The following is an 18253-nucleotide window of genomic DNA, read 5'->3' on the forward strand; positions in this document are numbered from 1 at the left end:
AACAAACTTTATTTACACGTGATGTTTTAAAAGATATAGCAACGTTGATGAACAGCTGTGAATTGATCTTGTAAATTAGTCACAACAAAAGCTGTATTTTCTGATACAACATTCTGATACATGTTGTAAGCTTTCAATATGTTTAATATGCATAACAGTCAATTAACATACTATTAAAGAAAATTGATTCATATATTTTGTAACATATGCAACCATTATAGAAATATTATAAAAGTGGGTACATGACGAAGGATATGCCAGCACGTGATTATGAAATTGTAAGTTGGAAAATACTGTTACTTTTTAAACCTAGTATTTACTGGACGTTCTTGTTTAATTGAGTCCAGATATGATCTGAAATTAATTAAAACTACAACCTTAGAGGTATGTTGTATAATAACATATAAGTAATTTAAAGCTCTCTTTGATAGTTGTTTGAATAAGATCTGTTGACAATTACTTCTGTCATTATGTTGTATCATTAGAGCTTCCTGATATGCAAATGAGAAAGCTTTTCACTCGCTATCGCTTTCAACATTTCACCTTAAATAGGAGTTTTATGCTGACAGCTCATATAATGGAGTTACATTTGTAATTGATAAACGTCGTGTTTAGATGGGGGTAAATTGTAAACTTCGTCAGTACTAACAAAGTTAGGGCATCCAAATTTCTTATAAGTAGGGGCTGATATAAGGTTGTAGGACAGAAGTTCAGGATAATAGAAAAAATAAATAGCTAATCCAGGTTTGATTGTTTCTAGTAAACACATATTTTAAATGCAAAATATACATGTTCACTTTAGACAAGACAATAGCATTGTTTCCTTTAGTTTACATCTAAAATATAATTATTTTCTTTAGCAAGCACAAATATTATAGATCTAATGTATTGTTTTCCTAAATCAGCACATATATTTCATATACAATCTCACTAAAGTTCTCGATCTTCCTAAAAGTTAGATCATCCAAATTCATCTTCTGTATAATCGGATTTCCAATATTGCAATAGCCACCAATCTGTTTTTATTTGAACCAGTCATGCGACTCGTTTCAACTAGCGTTTGGCTAAAAGGGACTGGACTCAGATTTTAGCTTAAATATTTTTTCTTTAGAATAAAGGTTTCGTCATATAATGAACATAAGAACATGAAATTTTGTTTCTTAACTATCTTTAAAAAAGAAAAAAATCACGCCCCAGTCGGGAATCGAACCCGTACCGCTGCGGCAATAGATATTTTCCTGTGTACTTGACCAATACACCACAGAAAAACACGTAATTGTCGATGGTTGAATATACAGCTTTATAACCTCCGATTTCCCTTACAAACGCTTTTCAGTTTTGAATGGAAAAATAGGAAAAACACCTAATTCTCGTGTGTTTATATGAGCTTACTTATTAGAATTATAGACCCATACTTGACATATCAAAAACTGGAATCCCAGGTTAAATATCATTTTTTCTAAACTTCTACTTTCACTTTCAAAATGTTGAAAGCAAGGCTCTGATTGGTGAAGCCTGTCCTCAGATCTAATGTGCGTAGCATTAATTGGAGATGACTTAAATCAGAATGTTTCACATACAGAGTATAATTGTTTTCTGTAGTGGACAAAAATTGTTTCATAACTAAAACATGACTTATGTCAACCTGGAAACAGTTGACTCTTTAACAGGACAAGTTCGCGCTTGTGTTTTTGATAGGTTTTTACTTTATTTATAACATGTAGAACAAACAGTATGGTGACTAATTTTCGGATATCTTTTTGCCAGGTGTGTAAATAAGTATTCAGTACTTTTAAGTTTGTGGAAAAAAATCAGTTTGTATGCTGTCTTCACCACGTTTGCAGGTCAAAGAAGTTATGATACCTTCAAATTTGAAAACTGAGACCTTAGGTATAAATTCTGTTCCTAAGTGTGATGTAAATATAACCTTACCTTCTGATTAACCAGCCAAATATAATTTTTATCTTTTGTCTTGCTTTTGTTGAGTAGTATCAACACAGTGTAGGACATATGGCATCATTATTAGCTTTTGATGGTAGAGGAAGACTCAGCATGCCCCTGGGGCATTTTCAAGCATGGGCGTGCATCTGTGCAGAATTATGAACTTTGACTTCCTTACATGAAAAATTCTACTCCCAAATCGAAGTTTCGAAGAGCAAGTGAACCGAAGTCAGCGGCCTTAACCACTCAGCCACAGACGTCCCCTTAGCAGATCGTATAACTGCAAACAGCCTGTTGACAGTGAGTAAAAATATACCCTATGCATGTTAACTTCGAAATATCCGTAAAAGATAGCAATGTCATCTTTGTTACATGATATTGTTTATACTTTATTGGTCAGTTATTTATATATTTTAATTATCCAGATCAAATATAAAACATTCATCGTTTCTGCGGCACCGCATAGCAGAAACAAATACATCTACTATGTAGCCTACATAGAATAAATTGATATGCGTAGTCAAAGAAAGTATTTGCTCCGCTCCTTACTTTGGACATGTTGTTTGCATTGAACTTATATATAAACGGTTTTTTGTTAGTTTTGACTATAACACAAGCAGTATTAGTCGTCGGTAACAGAAGTGGCTTATTTATTGTATGCATTGTAAAATCATATATTTTCGCGAGTCTAAAAGTTTGCATTATTTAGAATAAGAATTGGTTTTGGGGGATAAATATTTGCGATATATAACTTTCTTGAAACTTGTATATACACATGTAACCGTTTATATGGATAAAATCAATTTTGCGAGTATCTATTTTCGCGAACACTGACAGCGAACATCAGAAAAATAAATCCTTCCTCCAAGATGTCTGATTCTACAGAAGTCAATGTAGATTAGATAAAAATAATTTATATCAAAAGATTCCATATACCACTGAAGAACATTTCATCTGATAGCTTTAACGATTTTTCTTGTATATAGTGTGGGAATATAACAATACACAGTTAATTTAGTTGGAAAGACCATGGCAATGCAATTCTTTGTCAATGAGAACATTATGTGACATTGTATACTGTACAACTGTGAATTGATTTAGTGGAACAGGTTTCACTCCAATTATGTATGAAATGTGACTTTCCTTTATTTGAATGCGTTTATATTTACCCAGTTGAATCAGTCTATGACATGTTAAACGCTGAAAAGGACATTTAATTAGATTATGCAAACATTATAGGGACAACATGTGTTTTGCCCAAGATTTAAAATCAATTTGGGACATATTTCTGACTATTTAAGCAAATACTAAAGTATTATATATTACACCAACGTACATCATGAATGAAAAAGGTAAAAAATGTTATATGTCTGTTAAATACACAATATCAAGCTACTCACAGACAGGCTTTCATTGCATTTCGTGTGTTTTAGAAGCGGTCTATATTTACAGACATTTAATATGAATGTTGAGTGCCTGCAGGTCCGGGTGCAGCAAAAGCTTATGTGAATCCGAAGAAAGTGTTGGGAACTAAAAAAATCCCTTTTTTTGACCAGTTTTGGGATTATTTTACAGTTGTTGTTACTCTCTTTAGATCTAGGCATCCCATTAAACTTTAGAACTCCCTTAAAAAAAAATAGAAATAGTAGCCCTGGTTTTTAGAAAAAAAAAATAAGTTCTAAAAATATGCAAACTACTATAACAATGATATAGTTTCGTTACTTTCTGAGAAATTGTTTAAACTACTATTCATATATAATAACTATTTGATAGTTGTTTTAAGTCATAAGAGTAATTTGTAACGTAAATGTTGTTACTAGCTAGGGCTTTTACTTTCGAGTTCCTATGATATATTTACAGGTGAAGAAATGCCAATCAAAGCATTAACTTATTCTAAAGTTGTTGTCAGGTATATGAAGGGACATATATTAAATTCGTATCCATACGCATGTAAAGACATATACCAGACATGAGAAGTACATCTTCATAAAAAAACAATACACAAACAAGCACAATTTTGTGAAAGCCTATTTGTTTGACGGTGAAACTCATATTATTTACAGCTTTTAACTTTAATTTGAAAATTTTAAATAAAATTTTCCATTTTACTGGATTTTGATAGATTAGAAATACCATTCATCTAAGGTTTTATATACTGATCTTTTTAGGCGAGAAATATGTAAATAGTAATAGTTCATACGTTTAGATTTTTGTAACTAAATAATACTGAAACTTTGAAGGTCATAAATGAATAGGGCCTACTTATTTAATTAAAACATGTCATTTTGGTAATACATACCTAGGACATTAAAATATTATACCTGTATCATTTGCTGGTGATTTCTAGCAATGTAGATTAATTATGGAATTTTGAGTTAAATTAAGGAAAAGTAGGTATTTAAGGATTCTTAACGTTATTCTTGTGCTTTTATCATCATCTTTCTAATAATCAATTATGTGTATCTATATAGCTACCGATTGGAATAATAATTGTTCGTATTCATACATTTGTATATGTTACAGAATGCACATATTTTGAATGATATATTGTCTGGACAGTCAGTACATTCTTATCGTTTTTTATTCAATGAATAAAAAGAGATAGAGATGTTGATACGTATTTTTATGTTTGTTTTAAAGTTACACTGACAAAATGTAGGTCATAAGGCGACCTTTCATGTTTTTAATAGTGGAATATGACTCCGGTTGCACCTCCAGGCATTATTTTAGGCATCGATGGACATCTGTGTTGGACCACCGAAAATCTATAAGCCAGCTGCATGGTATTCATAAGCGGTTAAGATCACTGAATGTAAGTCACTTGTCGACTTGTTGAATTGCGTCTCATGAAAAACACCTCTAGCTGGAGTATGGAAAGTTGGTGGTTCAATATTGGTGCCAACTCCCCTCATATAAAATATAAAGCTTGTCATATGACACAGTACCTTCAAAACCCTTAACTACGCTCGGCACTGTCCAATTGCCTCTCACCGCTGTTGGTTTGGAACGTTTCTTGGAGTGTGGAATTCGGTCCTGTGAGGAAGTCATCCAACTGGCTTACGGTAAGTCGGTGGTTCTTCCCAGGTACCAGCGCATGTGTGAAATTATGCACAGAAGTGTACATGGGGTCTTCCTCTGCAATCAAAAGCATGACCTACATATATAATTGTGTCGTGACGTTATATTCATCAAAACAACATATTTTCCTACATTGATTATCTATACATTTGTATTTAGTAAAGAAGAAAAGCTGATATGTATGAAGAGGGTACAAAGAATAGGACGGACAATTGTCCTTGTTGCACTCCCAATGGTTGTGATATTCACCTTGATAAATATGTCTCTTCTACATTTCTTTCATCGAAGAAGTTCTGCAACAACATTTAATCTGAATGGAAGAGTTTATAATAAAAATAGTGACTCTAGTTCAAAGAGATTACCAGAAGTTCGCAAAACGTACAGCAAGGATGACAATGCAAAGAATCTGAGAATGTTTGATGACGCAGAGAAAGAACTAAATAAAAAGTCGTCTGGAGACGGTGATCAAGTATTTCCCGAAGATAAGGATGTAAAATCTGCAAAAGACGCCTTAGTTGTAATGAAAGATGAAGCAGTCGATAGAATGATTGAGAAGTTAAAGATGGCAAACAACTATTCGTTCTTTTCCAATTATTTTTGGAACAGCAGTCTACATGATATAACAAGACGGTTAGGCGCCACTGCCAAACATAAAGCAAGGATTCTACCCGGATATGCTCAAATTAATCGGTAGATACTTTAAAATGCAAAAAATATAAAATAATGTACGACAACACTTTCTTGTATCAATATATTGTAATGAATTATTACTTTTGATGTTTGTTGAAAAGTTTACAACACCACCTTATATGAATGAAAGTTATTTATTTATTGTCAATAATGTCAACTAATACAAGCATTAGCTTATCTGATTGCATTTTTCTTTAGACCGCTCCTAGACATAGGACTTTAAAAAAAAACGGAAAATGGCATATAGATTACTATGCATTTATATGTTCACAGTTCTAGTGGTAAAATGCCAGCATGGGAGTTATTTCACAGAAACATTCGTCAGTTTTCTTTGTACGACCCAGATGACCCAAACATGTATGGAATGCTTATAGACATGGCAACACTACCTATGATAGAAGGAGGTAAGGAAATGTAGTTAAATGGATTTATTTCAAATAATTCAAGTAATACCCAATGATCAATTTGCTGTTTTGGTCGACGTGAACTTTTACCAAATCATAGATGCTTCAATAAACAGTAGCGCCATATTTAGATAGAGTGTGACCTATTTAAGGACAGGTACATATCGATATTTGTGTTTTAACAGAAAAGGTTACCCCATCCAGTTGACTGTACGGAAGGCCGATAGTTCGATCCTGGTACCTAGTTTTAAGTAATACCCTGACAGGAAAATAGGTTTTATATAATTGATAAAAGCTATAAATACACAATTTGACATAATATGCGTCGTCTAAGAGAGCAAAAATCAGGTAAATGGATATAAATTGTGTAAATTTTGGTTTTAGAAAAAGCTATTTTAGCTGAGAGGTTTGCTAAAGTAATTCATATCAAGTGGTATTACGTTCAAACACATATTTTTCAGAGGAAAATGATGGCGGCACTCAGCTAAAAATCAATGTAAGATTTAGCAATGAGGGAAGAGCAGTTATCAAGTTTATGAGGTTAGTAAACTAATTTATGTCATTTTTCTTGGAGAGTTTTATGAACGGCTGAATAAAAATCATTTAATTTATTTTGTTTATATGTATCATTTCACAGTGATGGTACTTTGGCATTTACAAAATTTATTTTGTGTCTTTATTATACATATTTTTGATATTTCTTATACAGAAAAGTTTCCCTATTGTGTAATCATTCCCTGTGAAATAAACCTAAATGTAAAAGCAACATTATTTGTCGCTGCATTAAGTTTGACAGATCTTGTTGAATTATCTAATGCTGTTAATAAGTCAAACATAATTTATCATTTCAGATACCCCAGAGAGGTAGAAGCCGATGAGAATCGATATATTTTTGATGATCTAGAAAGGCACATAGCTGAAATAGCTGCATTTCAACTTGACAAGTACGTTATTCATTTGCTTCTTTTTTTATCTTGGTATTTTTATTTATCATTTTTTCCATAAACTTATAATTATTACAAATATTTATCATCTGTATTGCTGTTCTTATTATCAATGCCATATTTATTTGAAAATTGATATGTAAATGATAAGCACATATTCAACTGCCATAATGCTGCATGACGCCAACGTCAGAACGCGCTGACACTCCGATTTCCCACAGTAATAATGATTGCGCCATTTGCGCCATTATTGATCTGATCTGATATTAATTAATTTACGTATACAGTAAACCTCACTTATAAGGAACTCGGATATAAGGAACACTCGGTTATAAGGAACAGTTTTCAATTCCCCGATCTAATTCCTTCTTTATTCAATGTAAAAATCCTCGGTTATAGGGAACTCGGTTATAAGGAACACCCGGTTATAAGGAACACTTTTTCTAGTCCCAAAGTTCGAAATTCAATAGAAAACACTTCGGTTATGGCGAACAGACATAAATAATAAAATTATTGAAAACTGGAAATAAACAGGAGAATCGCTGATGACGTCAGAGTAACGTCGGCACTTTCTCACGCTTTTATGCACATGAATAAACACATATTATTTCATGTCTATAGTCTTTAGTTTGTTATTTCACGGATATGATAAAAAGAAATAAATAATATCATAATTAACTTACATTTACTAGAGATTATGTTTGAGAGCTACATGCATTAGGTATTTCATGTTAACAATAGTGAACGAAAATCAGTCGTGGACACGGTCATGTCATACTATCCTAAATAAATATGTTAATTACGCGTGATTAACAATGACAAACAGCCCAGTGTACCCAATTTTCAATTGTAAAAATTATAGCAGGTGCTAAAATGGACAATAGCAAAACTATAGATTTAATTTACATTTTAGTCCGTTTGTAGGGCGCCGTTGTCTAGTCGTAATGTACTGTATGTTATAAACACCCTACTTGATTTGAATTGGTAGGCTAATTTAACATTTTGTATTAATTATTTGAACATTTATTTTATATTAGTATTGACGCCTATTCACATAAAATGCTGTCGAGCAAGGTAAGGGCTGCAACATATCTTATAATCATAATGTAGTGCTCTCCTAAAAAAGAAGATAGAAATAGCCGACAAAAAATAAACACAAATCACGTCATTCTTACCGATTTTGGCTTAGTTTAGGTTTAAACGCCGTGTTTCAACACTATTTCAATCTCTGTAGGATAGGACCGGTACTAGACTCACAACTTTCTCACATAACGATTCATGGTCGACCCGGTGCCCTTTTCAAACGTCAGTCAAATAGTGTTCGCTGTACAAATTGTGTTCGTTATACAAACATCGGTTACAAGGAATTAGTTCGCTATACGGATATAGGGAACCTCGGTTATAAGGAACAATTTTTAGAGGTCCCAAGCTGTTCCTTATAAGCGAGGTTTACTGTAATTCGTTTCCGTAACTATTTATCATTCTAAGGGTCGCAGTCTGTGTGCAGAAAGTTTCACTCGACATTATTGTATTTCTGCACGTTCGGATCGATCAATTTCTACACTGTAGAACTTAAGAATATACTTGGAATATTCGGCATATAAAAAGAAAAGATCGTGGGCAAGATTTTTTGCTAGACTGATTTGAAATATTTGGACCTCACACATGTACGTTTTCATAATGGGAGTCCAAGGAAAAAATTACAATTATGATAAGAAATTTTTCAACTATGTTTATTCTAATTAAACTTCCCACAGTTATAAATAAACATTTGATCTATAATATTGTAAAATAAAATATGTATGTCAATAAGCTTGTTTTTTAGACTTTTGCTCAAGATTAAAGAGATACACACATTTCAACCTGATTGTAATAGGCAATTGTGTAAACCTTATGTCGAGCAGGATATGCGTACTTGCGCATTTATAGGTCACGTGAGACTATACCTTTTAAACATGAATTTTCCCTTTGTTACCTACAGGCTATACTACTTCTGTAATACGCCGTTCGAAAACAGTTCGAACACTGAATTCAAATCATTTGCCACTCACCGATGTTAGCTCGAACTCCGCTTCCGACGTAGACTTCTTTATGTGAGGAAGCCATGCTCCTGGCTTACAGAAGTTGGTGGTTCTAAGCAGGTGCCCGTCTCTGACGGACTAATGCCAGGAGGGGCACCTTGGGTCTTCTTCCACTCCTAAAAAAATCTTGAATGTCGCAATATGGCCTATAATCCCACAACCCGAAAGAAAAAGAACAGAAAAATATCCACAACTCCATCTTGACCAAACTGTAAGATGTCCAGAACACAACAGCTCATATTGTTTTTCACTAAAGCCTGATATTCATATTATCACTAAACTGAAGGAGATTTTTGGCTGCTCGAGAAATAAGCATACTTGTCCACACATACAATGACCTGCATGATTATTCTCTAGCATGTGTTAGTGACAAGATAGAATTGTACATGCCAAATAGGAAACGAAGATCAAAAGACATTAATTTCTCCAGAGATATGGCAGCCGGATCTTTGAATACATGCTCCTAAACTATCTACGTATTAATATTAGACATGCCAATACACTAACTAGTAAAAAAAACACTTCTTATTACACCACTTTGCAAACGAACCTAGTAATTTAATGTTGCACTTCAAACAGGAACTTTTTAAGCTTCATATTGAAAATTTGTAATGAATTATTTATCATGATTTCAACACAGTCGCGTTACGCAAATGCATGTTTAGTTGTATATTAATATCTCAATGTATTAATAAATAGATGGCATTCATTAAAGTAACTCGCTCACATTTAATGGATAATTGACGTAATCTGAAACCTTTATTAAAAATGCAGTCTTAAAAGTGATATTTAGAAAATTATTCTCACGTGATTTTCTCACATTTTACACCATTGCGCTTAAGATATTTCGAAAAAAGAGTTAAACATCCAAGAACATTTTGAAAAGATGAAAATGACCATTTACATGTTACTATAATAGACAAGTTATAATTATGAGATTTCAGTTTTTATGTAATTACCGATGCAAGCGATCCATTCTACATATGATGATTTTCCCATCCATAACCAAAATTATACGAGTATTATTAAATATTTTAAGTTCTACTTCCTACTACATGTACATCTATACGTATTTTTCTCATACAATGTTCAAAAAGTTTTCTTTTCTTCAGCGGTTTGACAAAATATAGTGTTATTTATCAAATATTCAAAGCCAGTGCTTGGTTTGTTGTCAGAGTTGCTAAGAGTTCAGATGAATAAGAATTCAACCATGGCGGCGATTTCCGAGTACTAGTATTAATGAACCGGGCGGCATACTACAGTTTGACGTCATAGTGCTTTCTTACAGATCAGAGCGTTGACCGTTACGGATCCTGTTATTTTCCTTCATTTTTCATTGAACAGTTCCGATTTTGTCTTAAAACAAAAATCAATGGCTTAAAAGTTCATTTTCATTGATTAGATTAAAATGGATAGAGTAGTAAATTGAGTAAAATGACATGGTGATTTTGATTGATTTCATCGAGCTTTCTGCATGCTTTGTACAATATGATTGTCTGAACTCATGTCATTGTTTAGGTCAAGTTTAAGATATTAGTACAAAAAACTAAAGTGTTGCGAAAGAAACTTTGCTTTATATCACTTTTTCGATATGTATCTTTAGTTAATTTGTTTTGTATCGTCGATTTTTTACATATGTAATCGTTTATATTTTTAAAGTGCATATGTATATGGACATTGAAACGTGCTCAATAATAATAATAATGATGATAATAATAATAATAATAATAATAATTTAGAAATGATGATAATAATTTTCGATGGAATTCGTTTATGGTTTTAAGTTTTTTTGTTGCAATCGTTTCTTTAATATATCCCGTTGTTAAACTTATTCTTTTCTTTGCTCAAAAATGCAATGCCTTGTACTATTACCTATTTGTGTTTTGTTTTAGAACACTTGGGTTTTATCGAGTGCCTCCAACGATTGGAAGACGAGTAAACATTAAGTCTGACCTAGAACCAATAATGCCAAAGTCAATAAAAGATACTCTTTTTAAATCACCAGGTATTTATATTAAAGCAACCTCTAAAACTGAAATTAAGCAAAAGCGTACTTCGTAGACAGCTCCTATTCTGGCATGTTTATATCGCTTTTTACTAAAAATGCTAACTATTTGCCACTACTTTTAAAAATGGTTATTGTTAGAAGTTTTCTTAATTGAAAAAAACTATCACTAGACACTTTGTTATTGGATTGTTTATAGATTTATAGATTTAATAAGGGACATAAACCGAAGAGTGTGGATTTTGATACTAACTAATTTTGCAACACAGCGTCCTAGTGCATCTTCGTTTGTTTATGTCAAAGTAAGTCACAGTTTGGTCATATATTTTAAACTTGATCATTTTTAATTTTTGAGGATACTATTACGTTAAGTTGTATATAGGAGATAACGAATTTCAATATTTCGGATAAACAGGTTTAGAATTGTATTTCTACATTTTAAGCTGGAAATTTGTGTTTCTATGGTGAATGCCGTTACTACTGTGACAGTGCGCATGCATTCTGCGGACATCCTGATATCATTGAAATTTCTGTACAAAGTTACCTACCGTCCAGAAACATTGCTAAAAGAAAGTCATGGTATCAGCCATGGAGGCGTTCATACAGGTGAATAAATCAATTATAGTATGTCATTTTACAGCAATTGCAATAGATGGGAAAGATGTTTTGATACAGGCTTTTAGCTTACTCCTCAATCTTATCACATTAATATGTTTATATGAAATGCATATTTGGAAATACATATTGTTTAAACCAATTGCAATAGAGAAAGACTTTGCAAACTGAATCAAACACACAAAGATTGAAAAGGCATCGATGTTATCTGTTACATATTTGTACTGCTGTACTTAAAAGGGACACAGGCCTTAGTAATTTATGAACATTGCCCCAAGTCATAGAAAATCCAAATCTTTGAATATAAGTTATAAACTAGAGCTGCTTTTGAGAAAAGCGCATGTTTCCCACAACTGTCTATCATCTAAATAGTAAGTCTTTATATACTGTTTACTCACTACAAATATACCCTTGAAGAGTGAAAAGGCTGATTTTAGGTAATTAAACGGTCATAATTTCGAAGTGTCTTGGCCGATTTGGCTAGTTATCGAACTTGGCCGAGGAATTACAGTCAAATACATTTTGTTAAAGTTTGGTGAAGATCGGATGAGAAATGTTCGACTTAGAGTGCGGACAAGAGTAAATAGGCCAATTCTCGGAAATTTAAGGGTCATAACTCCAAAGAGCCTGGGCCGATTTGACTGGTTATCGAACTTGGCCGAGGACTTATGGTCAGACACATTTTGTTCATGTTTGGTGAAGATCGGATGAGAAGTGTTCGACTTAGAGTGTGGACAAGATCTGTGATAGACAGATATACAGACACACAGACACGCATACTGGAGTAATTCAATATGTCTCCCACACCACTGTATGGTGGGAGACATAAAAAGCTATTTTGAGGCTAGCAAAATTTCAGAAACAAATATAGTTTCATGAAAAATTCTATCAATATCAAACTCCAAATATAGACTACTCACTTATTTAACAATAACTAAAGAGTCTGCACTTAACTGTAATAATTAAATCGACAACTGGAAATTTGATATGTAAATAATGTTTTACGTGTTGACGTTTTTTCTAAAGAATACAGTCATCCATAGCAATTGTAAATGACACTTCAACTTTGTGAATCATCGGCTAGTTTGATCATCATATATGTAAACATATGAACATGTCTTAAGATTATCCCATAACCATCTTTACGCAATGGAAACAACCTGTTTATGGAGTGTAATTGTTGAGTGAACACCGTTATGCAATCATAACCCTATCCCTGTTAATTCATTGTAATGGAAAAGTTGTCTATCTATGTTGAACATGCATTCAACAGGCCTCAAATTGTTTTATTTGATTTTCTCACGGTTCTAAGTATTTGTCTCATACGTTGACACATTTATATAGATAACAGAGATTGTTCTCTTTCAGTCAGTAGCTTTATCACCCATATCTATCCTCGTGAAATACTTTGTTTTTGATTTTTGTCCTGGTCCTCGGGGCATTTAATAATCTGATATTTGGGCCTCGGTGGCCATGTGGTCAAGGTCGCTGACTTTGAATCACTTGCCCCTCATCGATGTGGTTTGAGTGTCACTCGGGGCGATGAATAATTCATATGAGGAAGCCATCCAGCTGGCTTTCTGAAGATCGTAGGTTCTACCCAGATGTCTGCCCCTGATGAAATAATGCGAGTAGGGGCAACTGAGGTCTTCCTCAATCATCGAAGCTGGAAAGTCGCACTATGACCTATAAATGTGTTGGTGCGACGTTAATTTTACATAATTTTCTTTTCAATTCACTGACCAATGACAAATTCAAGCCTTTCCTCAAATCTGCCTGCAGTAAATATGTAAGCTATTTCAAAGTCTAGAAGTAATAAGTGCATCGTTTGTAGGAGATGAAAAGGGCATGGTCGCCTTAGCCTACAATTTAGTTTTACAATGTTGTCCCAAATATTTTTCCAAGATCAAGATGTGGCTCAATATTTTTCAGAAAATGATCCTTTAATTTTGTTATGTCAGATAAATAAATATGTCTTAAATAAGTAGAGCTAAGTCGAAGATTGTGTTTTATTTCCGCTTCCATCATTTTCTTGAGTCATATTCATTTTCAAAATGTAACTCTCTTACAACAGATAACTTTGATTGGCTTTTAAACATTTGAAGGGAACACAAAGATATTGTATTTTCTATGTACCTTAGTTTCTCTTTCGTTCTGGTACATCTTGATAGCGGAAAGAGCATTTTGTGTCACACTGCTTCGAAGTGGCAAGCAAAGTCTGCTTTCTGAACAGTCCATGAGTTATATATAAAAGCAAAGCCTAACTGTACTTGTATTAATCGCAATTTACATAGAGATATTTCCCTTTGCAGCGAATACCGCAAGGCATATTGGGAGAAGAATGATGATCTGTGTGACAGTATACGATACGAATCACCATACAACAACGGCAAACTTCTTTTGGATATGATAGATGCACATACATTTGACTTTTTATCAGGTACATGACGATATATTAATAAGAACAATAATAGTATGTAAGCGTGTATACATATAAAAAACATAGACAATGTAAAACAAATACGGAATACGGACAAAACAAACGCAGGCACCGCATTGAAATGCAACCGAGGGAGCGGTGGCCAAGTGGTTACGGTGTCGGTCGCTCAGTCAGTGGGTAGTGGGTTCAAGCCTCACTGGGATCACGACGTCCTTTAATATGACACCAGTACTGGTCTATTCAGTAAACGGTCTTGCGAGTGGTTCAAGTAAGCTTTAAACCTGCATCACAATCGAGCTAAAATAAATAGAATAAACTAAATATCTTAGTATTTTTAATGTCTACTTAAATGATTCTTGGGGGCAAAAAATGATATAAAAATATTCAAGCAAATAAAAAATTGTCACTTAAAATCATTGCAATCACTTCTGTAAATAGGAGTGCCATGAGCGATATGGAAAGATTTTATTTTACTGACATTGCATATCATGTATTTCAAAGTACAATGACTTTTAGGTAACAAGGACAGACATAGTTTTGTGACGTTCAAAGATTTTGGCAACTACACGTTTCCAATTATGTACGACAATGGAAGAGGGTATGTAATAGTGCTTTTGCTGAATGAAATTAAAATGTCCGTGTCACATCACTGTTAGTTGATGTTGACACTTAAAAATTCTACAAAGTGTATATCACGAATAGGAAGTGAACATAGATGATTATGTTGATGACGCGTTCGTTACCTTAAGTTTCGAAAAGTTTTGAAAATGATTTCTAGATGTGAGAAATATAAAAAAAAATAGCTTATTGGAATGTTTGTTTGTATGTAAGTGTATTCGTAGTCGCCACCGTTGACTCGTAAGGGCGACTCTTCCATAAGACTATTAGTAAAGCTAATTGGAGGATTGTGCAAGATACAGACTCTCCAAGTCAAGAAGCTTCTCTGGTTTTTTATCGTGCCAGGTGTAAAGCAACCTATACATTGGACTCTTATACAAATGTTGTTAATTTGAGTTGGAGGAGCGGGGGCTCGAACCTATGACACCTGGTTTTATAGTCAGACAGTGTTACCGCTGGACCAGTACGTCCAGTCTGAGCCGCCTCCATTTCCTATAGACAGACTCGTTATTTTTGGGGTTGATAAAACGGAGCAAAAATATATTGATTAGGACTATTGAGTACTGTTAGGTATACTTTTGTCTGCTAACGTCGAGAAAATATGAAGAAAAAAAAGAAAGAAAGCAAATCGAATATGGTGTAAGAATTTTACATCGAATATTGAAGAGAAATTGGAAACAATCTTTGAAAAAAAACTTGTTGGTGTTTGTAAACGGAAACATATTTTGAAGGGCGACTGCGAAAGAAAGTGATTCTTTCGCATTCACCCCTAAATTTGTCAACAATAAACTAAATTAGGATGATACATAATATTGACTTTGTTCATTTACAGGTTCGGGCGACAGACGTATGACGCCATGTCCATTTTAGCGCCTTTACGTCAATGTTGTTTGATACGGAAGTCGACATTGCTGAAATACGTTAAATTATACGTTGGTCCTGAAAGACTTAGTGTTCTAATCGAAAAAGCTTTAGAGTCGGATCCTATAGCGCCAGTGTTAATTAAACCACATTTGAATGCTTTAGACAGGCGGTTGTTGAAAATTTTACAGGCAGTTGCTGAGTGTATAGAAAAATACCCAGTGAATAAAGTAGTGGTGTTTGATAGATTCTGAAAATATTTATTTATCATTGGTGATTGGTTTATTTAAGGACATACACTTTTTGCTTGATAAAAATTGAAGGATGAGCATTTTGATATCCAAATGATGTGATAACACTTTTTTATATGCCTAAAAAACAACAACACTGCTAGATAAACTAAATGTAAAAAAATGCATCCTGTTACAGTTTTGAAAACTTGAAGTGCCTTTGATGGTTTCAATCAGTTTGAAGTGATAAAAGTTTAGCAAGAAACGTTTACTGTTTAGAATCCAAGAAATTGTGCGATAGATTATTATACTTGGAATTGGAAACTGAAGGAAATGACGTAAATTGATAGAAAAAGATCAAAATAAGAAAATTGGAATTTTGTTTATGGATACGACAGGCGAAATTCTGTTAATTATTACAAACATATTAGATTAATGTTGATGAAACGGAAACTAGAACAGTAATGACAACGAAGGCAAACGTGATAAAAGAAATGTTGTGGTGCATGCATTACTATAACTATAACGATAGCACATCACCGAAGACAAAAGAAGCAGAAAGAAACTTGTAAAGGCAAGTGTTTTACACAGGTGTGTTAGATAAAGAGAAATCAATGAAGCGCACTGTCAAATATGTAACCTTTACTGAAGCACATGCGTATTAAATGTTTAGTATGAATGGTCAAAGTACATTTGTTCACAATCTAATTTGAACGGAGAGAATTCATTAATTTAAGAAGATAAAATGTAATTAAGAAAACAAAACTCCAAGTCGCTTCTATATGTAACCATTTGATTATGGTAAACGCTGAACACTTATGTCTGTATATATGTATCATATGCTGATGTTCTAACAGTATTAATGCACGTTTTCCGGTGCAAAGATTGTTATCACGGTGATAGCATAATTCATACTAACACATGCATACACAAGTCAAACCGCCGCAACATCAAGTAGATTTGTTGTCCTGTCACAGATGACAAGTTTTACACCGAAAGGAATACACGCTTCCAGACATGTTATTGAATTAAGTTTTCTGCCACGGAACTGGCTCTGCATTCTACATTTTTGTCGTGCAATATATTTTGTAAATAGAGATGCAGTTTTAACATATGTTTTTTGCTCTTTGGCAGACTTTACTTACAACATTTGCTTTTAATGTACCTGCAGCATTTGCTTTTAATGTACCTGCAGCATTTGCTTTTAATGTACTTGCAGCATTTTCATTTTTATCATTTACAAAGAATAAAGAATTTTAGATTTGTAGTATAGTTTTCCTTCTTGAGCTCGAGTATACAAAGTATAAAGAGGTCATATTTACTCACCTAGACGTCGGCGTAGTTTTAGAATTCTTTTACAATCCTGTTTCATTTATGTAACGGGTATACTTCTAATACCCCACATCATATATGATAAGGGTTGGAAATGCTGTCATCCAGTATCTAAGGAAATGAGTCTCTTTCTAATGGGAATTACAGATTAAAGTATCTGCGACTTTAATGCATTTATTTTATGCATTAACTATCCCAACACAGTAGGAATTTGCCTTCGTGTAAAGTTTAAAGACACAACATCATCTAAATTGTGAAGACACTTCCTGGCAGTTTTCTTCATTATGTCTCTAGTTATACAACTTTCACTATTGAAGAAGTTGCCATATGAAGTCCAAAAGACATTAATTGTTTCACGTTAAAAGTTATTGTAATCCGCAAAAGAACACAGATCTAAGTAAACTTTTTTGTAAGCTGTGAAGAAATTTTCATACACATCTTGGTCGTTCATTTTCAACTCTTGCAATCTTTCTCTGCAATCTAGAGGAGAATGAACGTCTAGGATTATGTGGATCAAAAAAAGTCAAAACGTAACAGAAAGTTAAAGATAACGATGTATAGGATAATGAAAGAGAAAGATGAAATAGAAATTTCGGGTATGCTTTCCTCTGACGGAACTGCAAGAAGACTGCATGATAGATGGCGTCGACTTGGATACGTGTCTTTAAACTGTTTCAACTGGGCCCTTAATGGTGATTATCCTTTTACATGTACATTGCTTTCTGCAGAGACATTGCGATATGCAGATTTGTCTGTTAGGTTTTCTTTTTGTAATTATTTACATTAATATTTTAGTGGTTTGCATAGTACGCCCTTTGTTACCATTGTGCATGTATGGGTTCAACTAGCGGTACTATTTATACTTACAGTGTTCTGTAGTTTTGAAATAATGTTTGGAAAAAAGATTGAAGGTGTGTGAGGAACTAACCGTTATTTTACCAGTGGCGTTTATCCCGCTAACATTCCCAGAGCATTGTCTCGCGATATCATTCTACATTGTATGTATTCGTTTAG

General features: G+C 33.5%; 1 protein-coding gene across 2 annotated transcripts; it reads left to right on the plus strand.

The window, feature by feature from the left end:
- The first annotated feature begins 228 nt into the window (after positions 1 to 228).
- Positions 229 to 17171, plus strand: LOC123540002 (extracellular serine/threonine protein CG31145-like). Of its 2 annotated transcripts, none has more exons than XM_053526674.1 (10): positions 229 to 278; positions 5179 to 5709; positions 5983 to 6113; positions 6575 to 6653; positions 6965 to 7057; positions 11031 to 11143; positions 11587 to 11749; positions 14071 to 14198; positions 14715 to 14796; positions 15649 to 17171. In XM_053526674.1, the coding sequence occupies exons 1-10, from the start codon at positions 271 to 273 to the stop codon at positions 15929 to 15931; spliced, it is 1611 nt and encodes a 536-aa protein (XP_053382649.1). In that variant the 5' UTR covers positions 229 to 270; the 3' UTR covers positions 15932 to 17171. The 2 variants fall into 2 exon arrangements, with proteins under 2 accessions (XP_053382649.1, XP_053382650.1); XM_053526675.1 differs by having other exon boundaries at positions 272 to 384.
- The last annotated feature ends 1082 nt before the right edge of the window (positions 17172 to 18253 follow it).

This window comes from Mercenaria mercenaria, chromosome 16, assembly GCF_021730395.1.
Source record: "Mercenaria mercenaria strain notata chromosome 16, MADL_Memer_1, whole genome shotgun sequence".
NCBI classification, from domain to species: Eukaryota; Metazoa; Mollusca; class Bivalvia; order Venerida; family Veneridae; genus Mercenaria; species Mercenaria mercenaria.

Coding starts and splice junctions, on each gene's coding strand:
- LOC123540002 (XM_053526674.1), top strand. Junction 6,114..6,574: donor ACTACCTATGATAGAAGGAG/GTAAGGAAATGT, acceptor CATATTTTTCAG/AGGAAAATGATGGCGGCACT. Junction 6,654..6,964: donor GCAGTTATCAAGTTTATGAG/GTTAGTAAACTA, acceptor TTATCATTTCAG/ATACCCCAGAGAGGTAGAAG.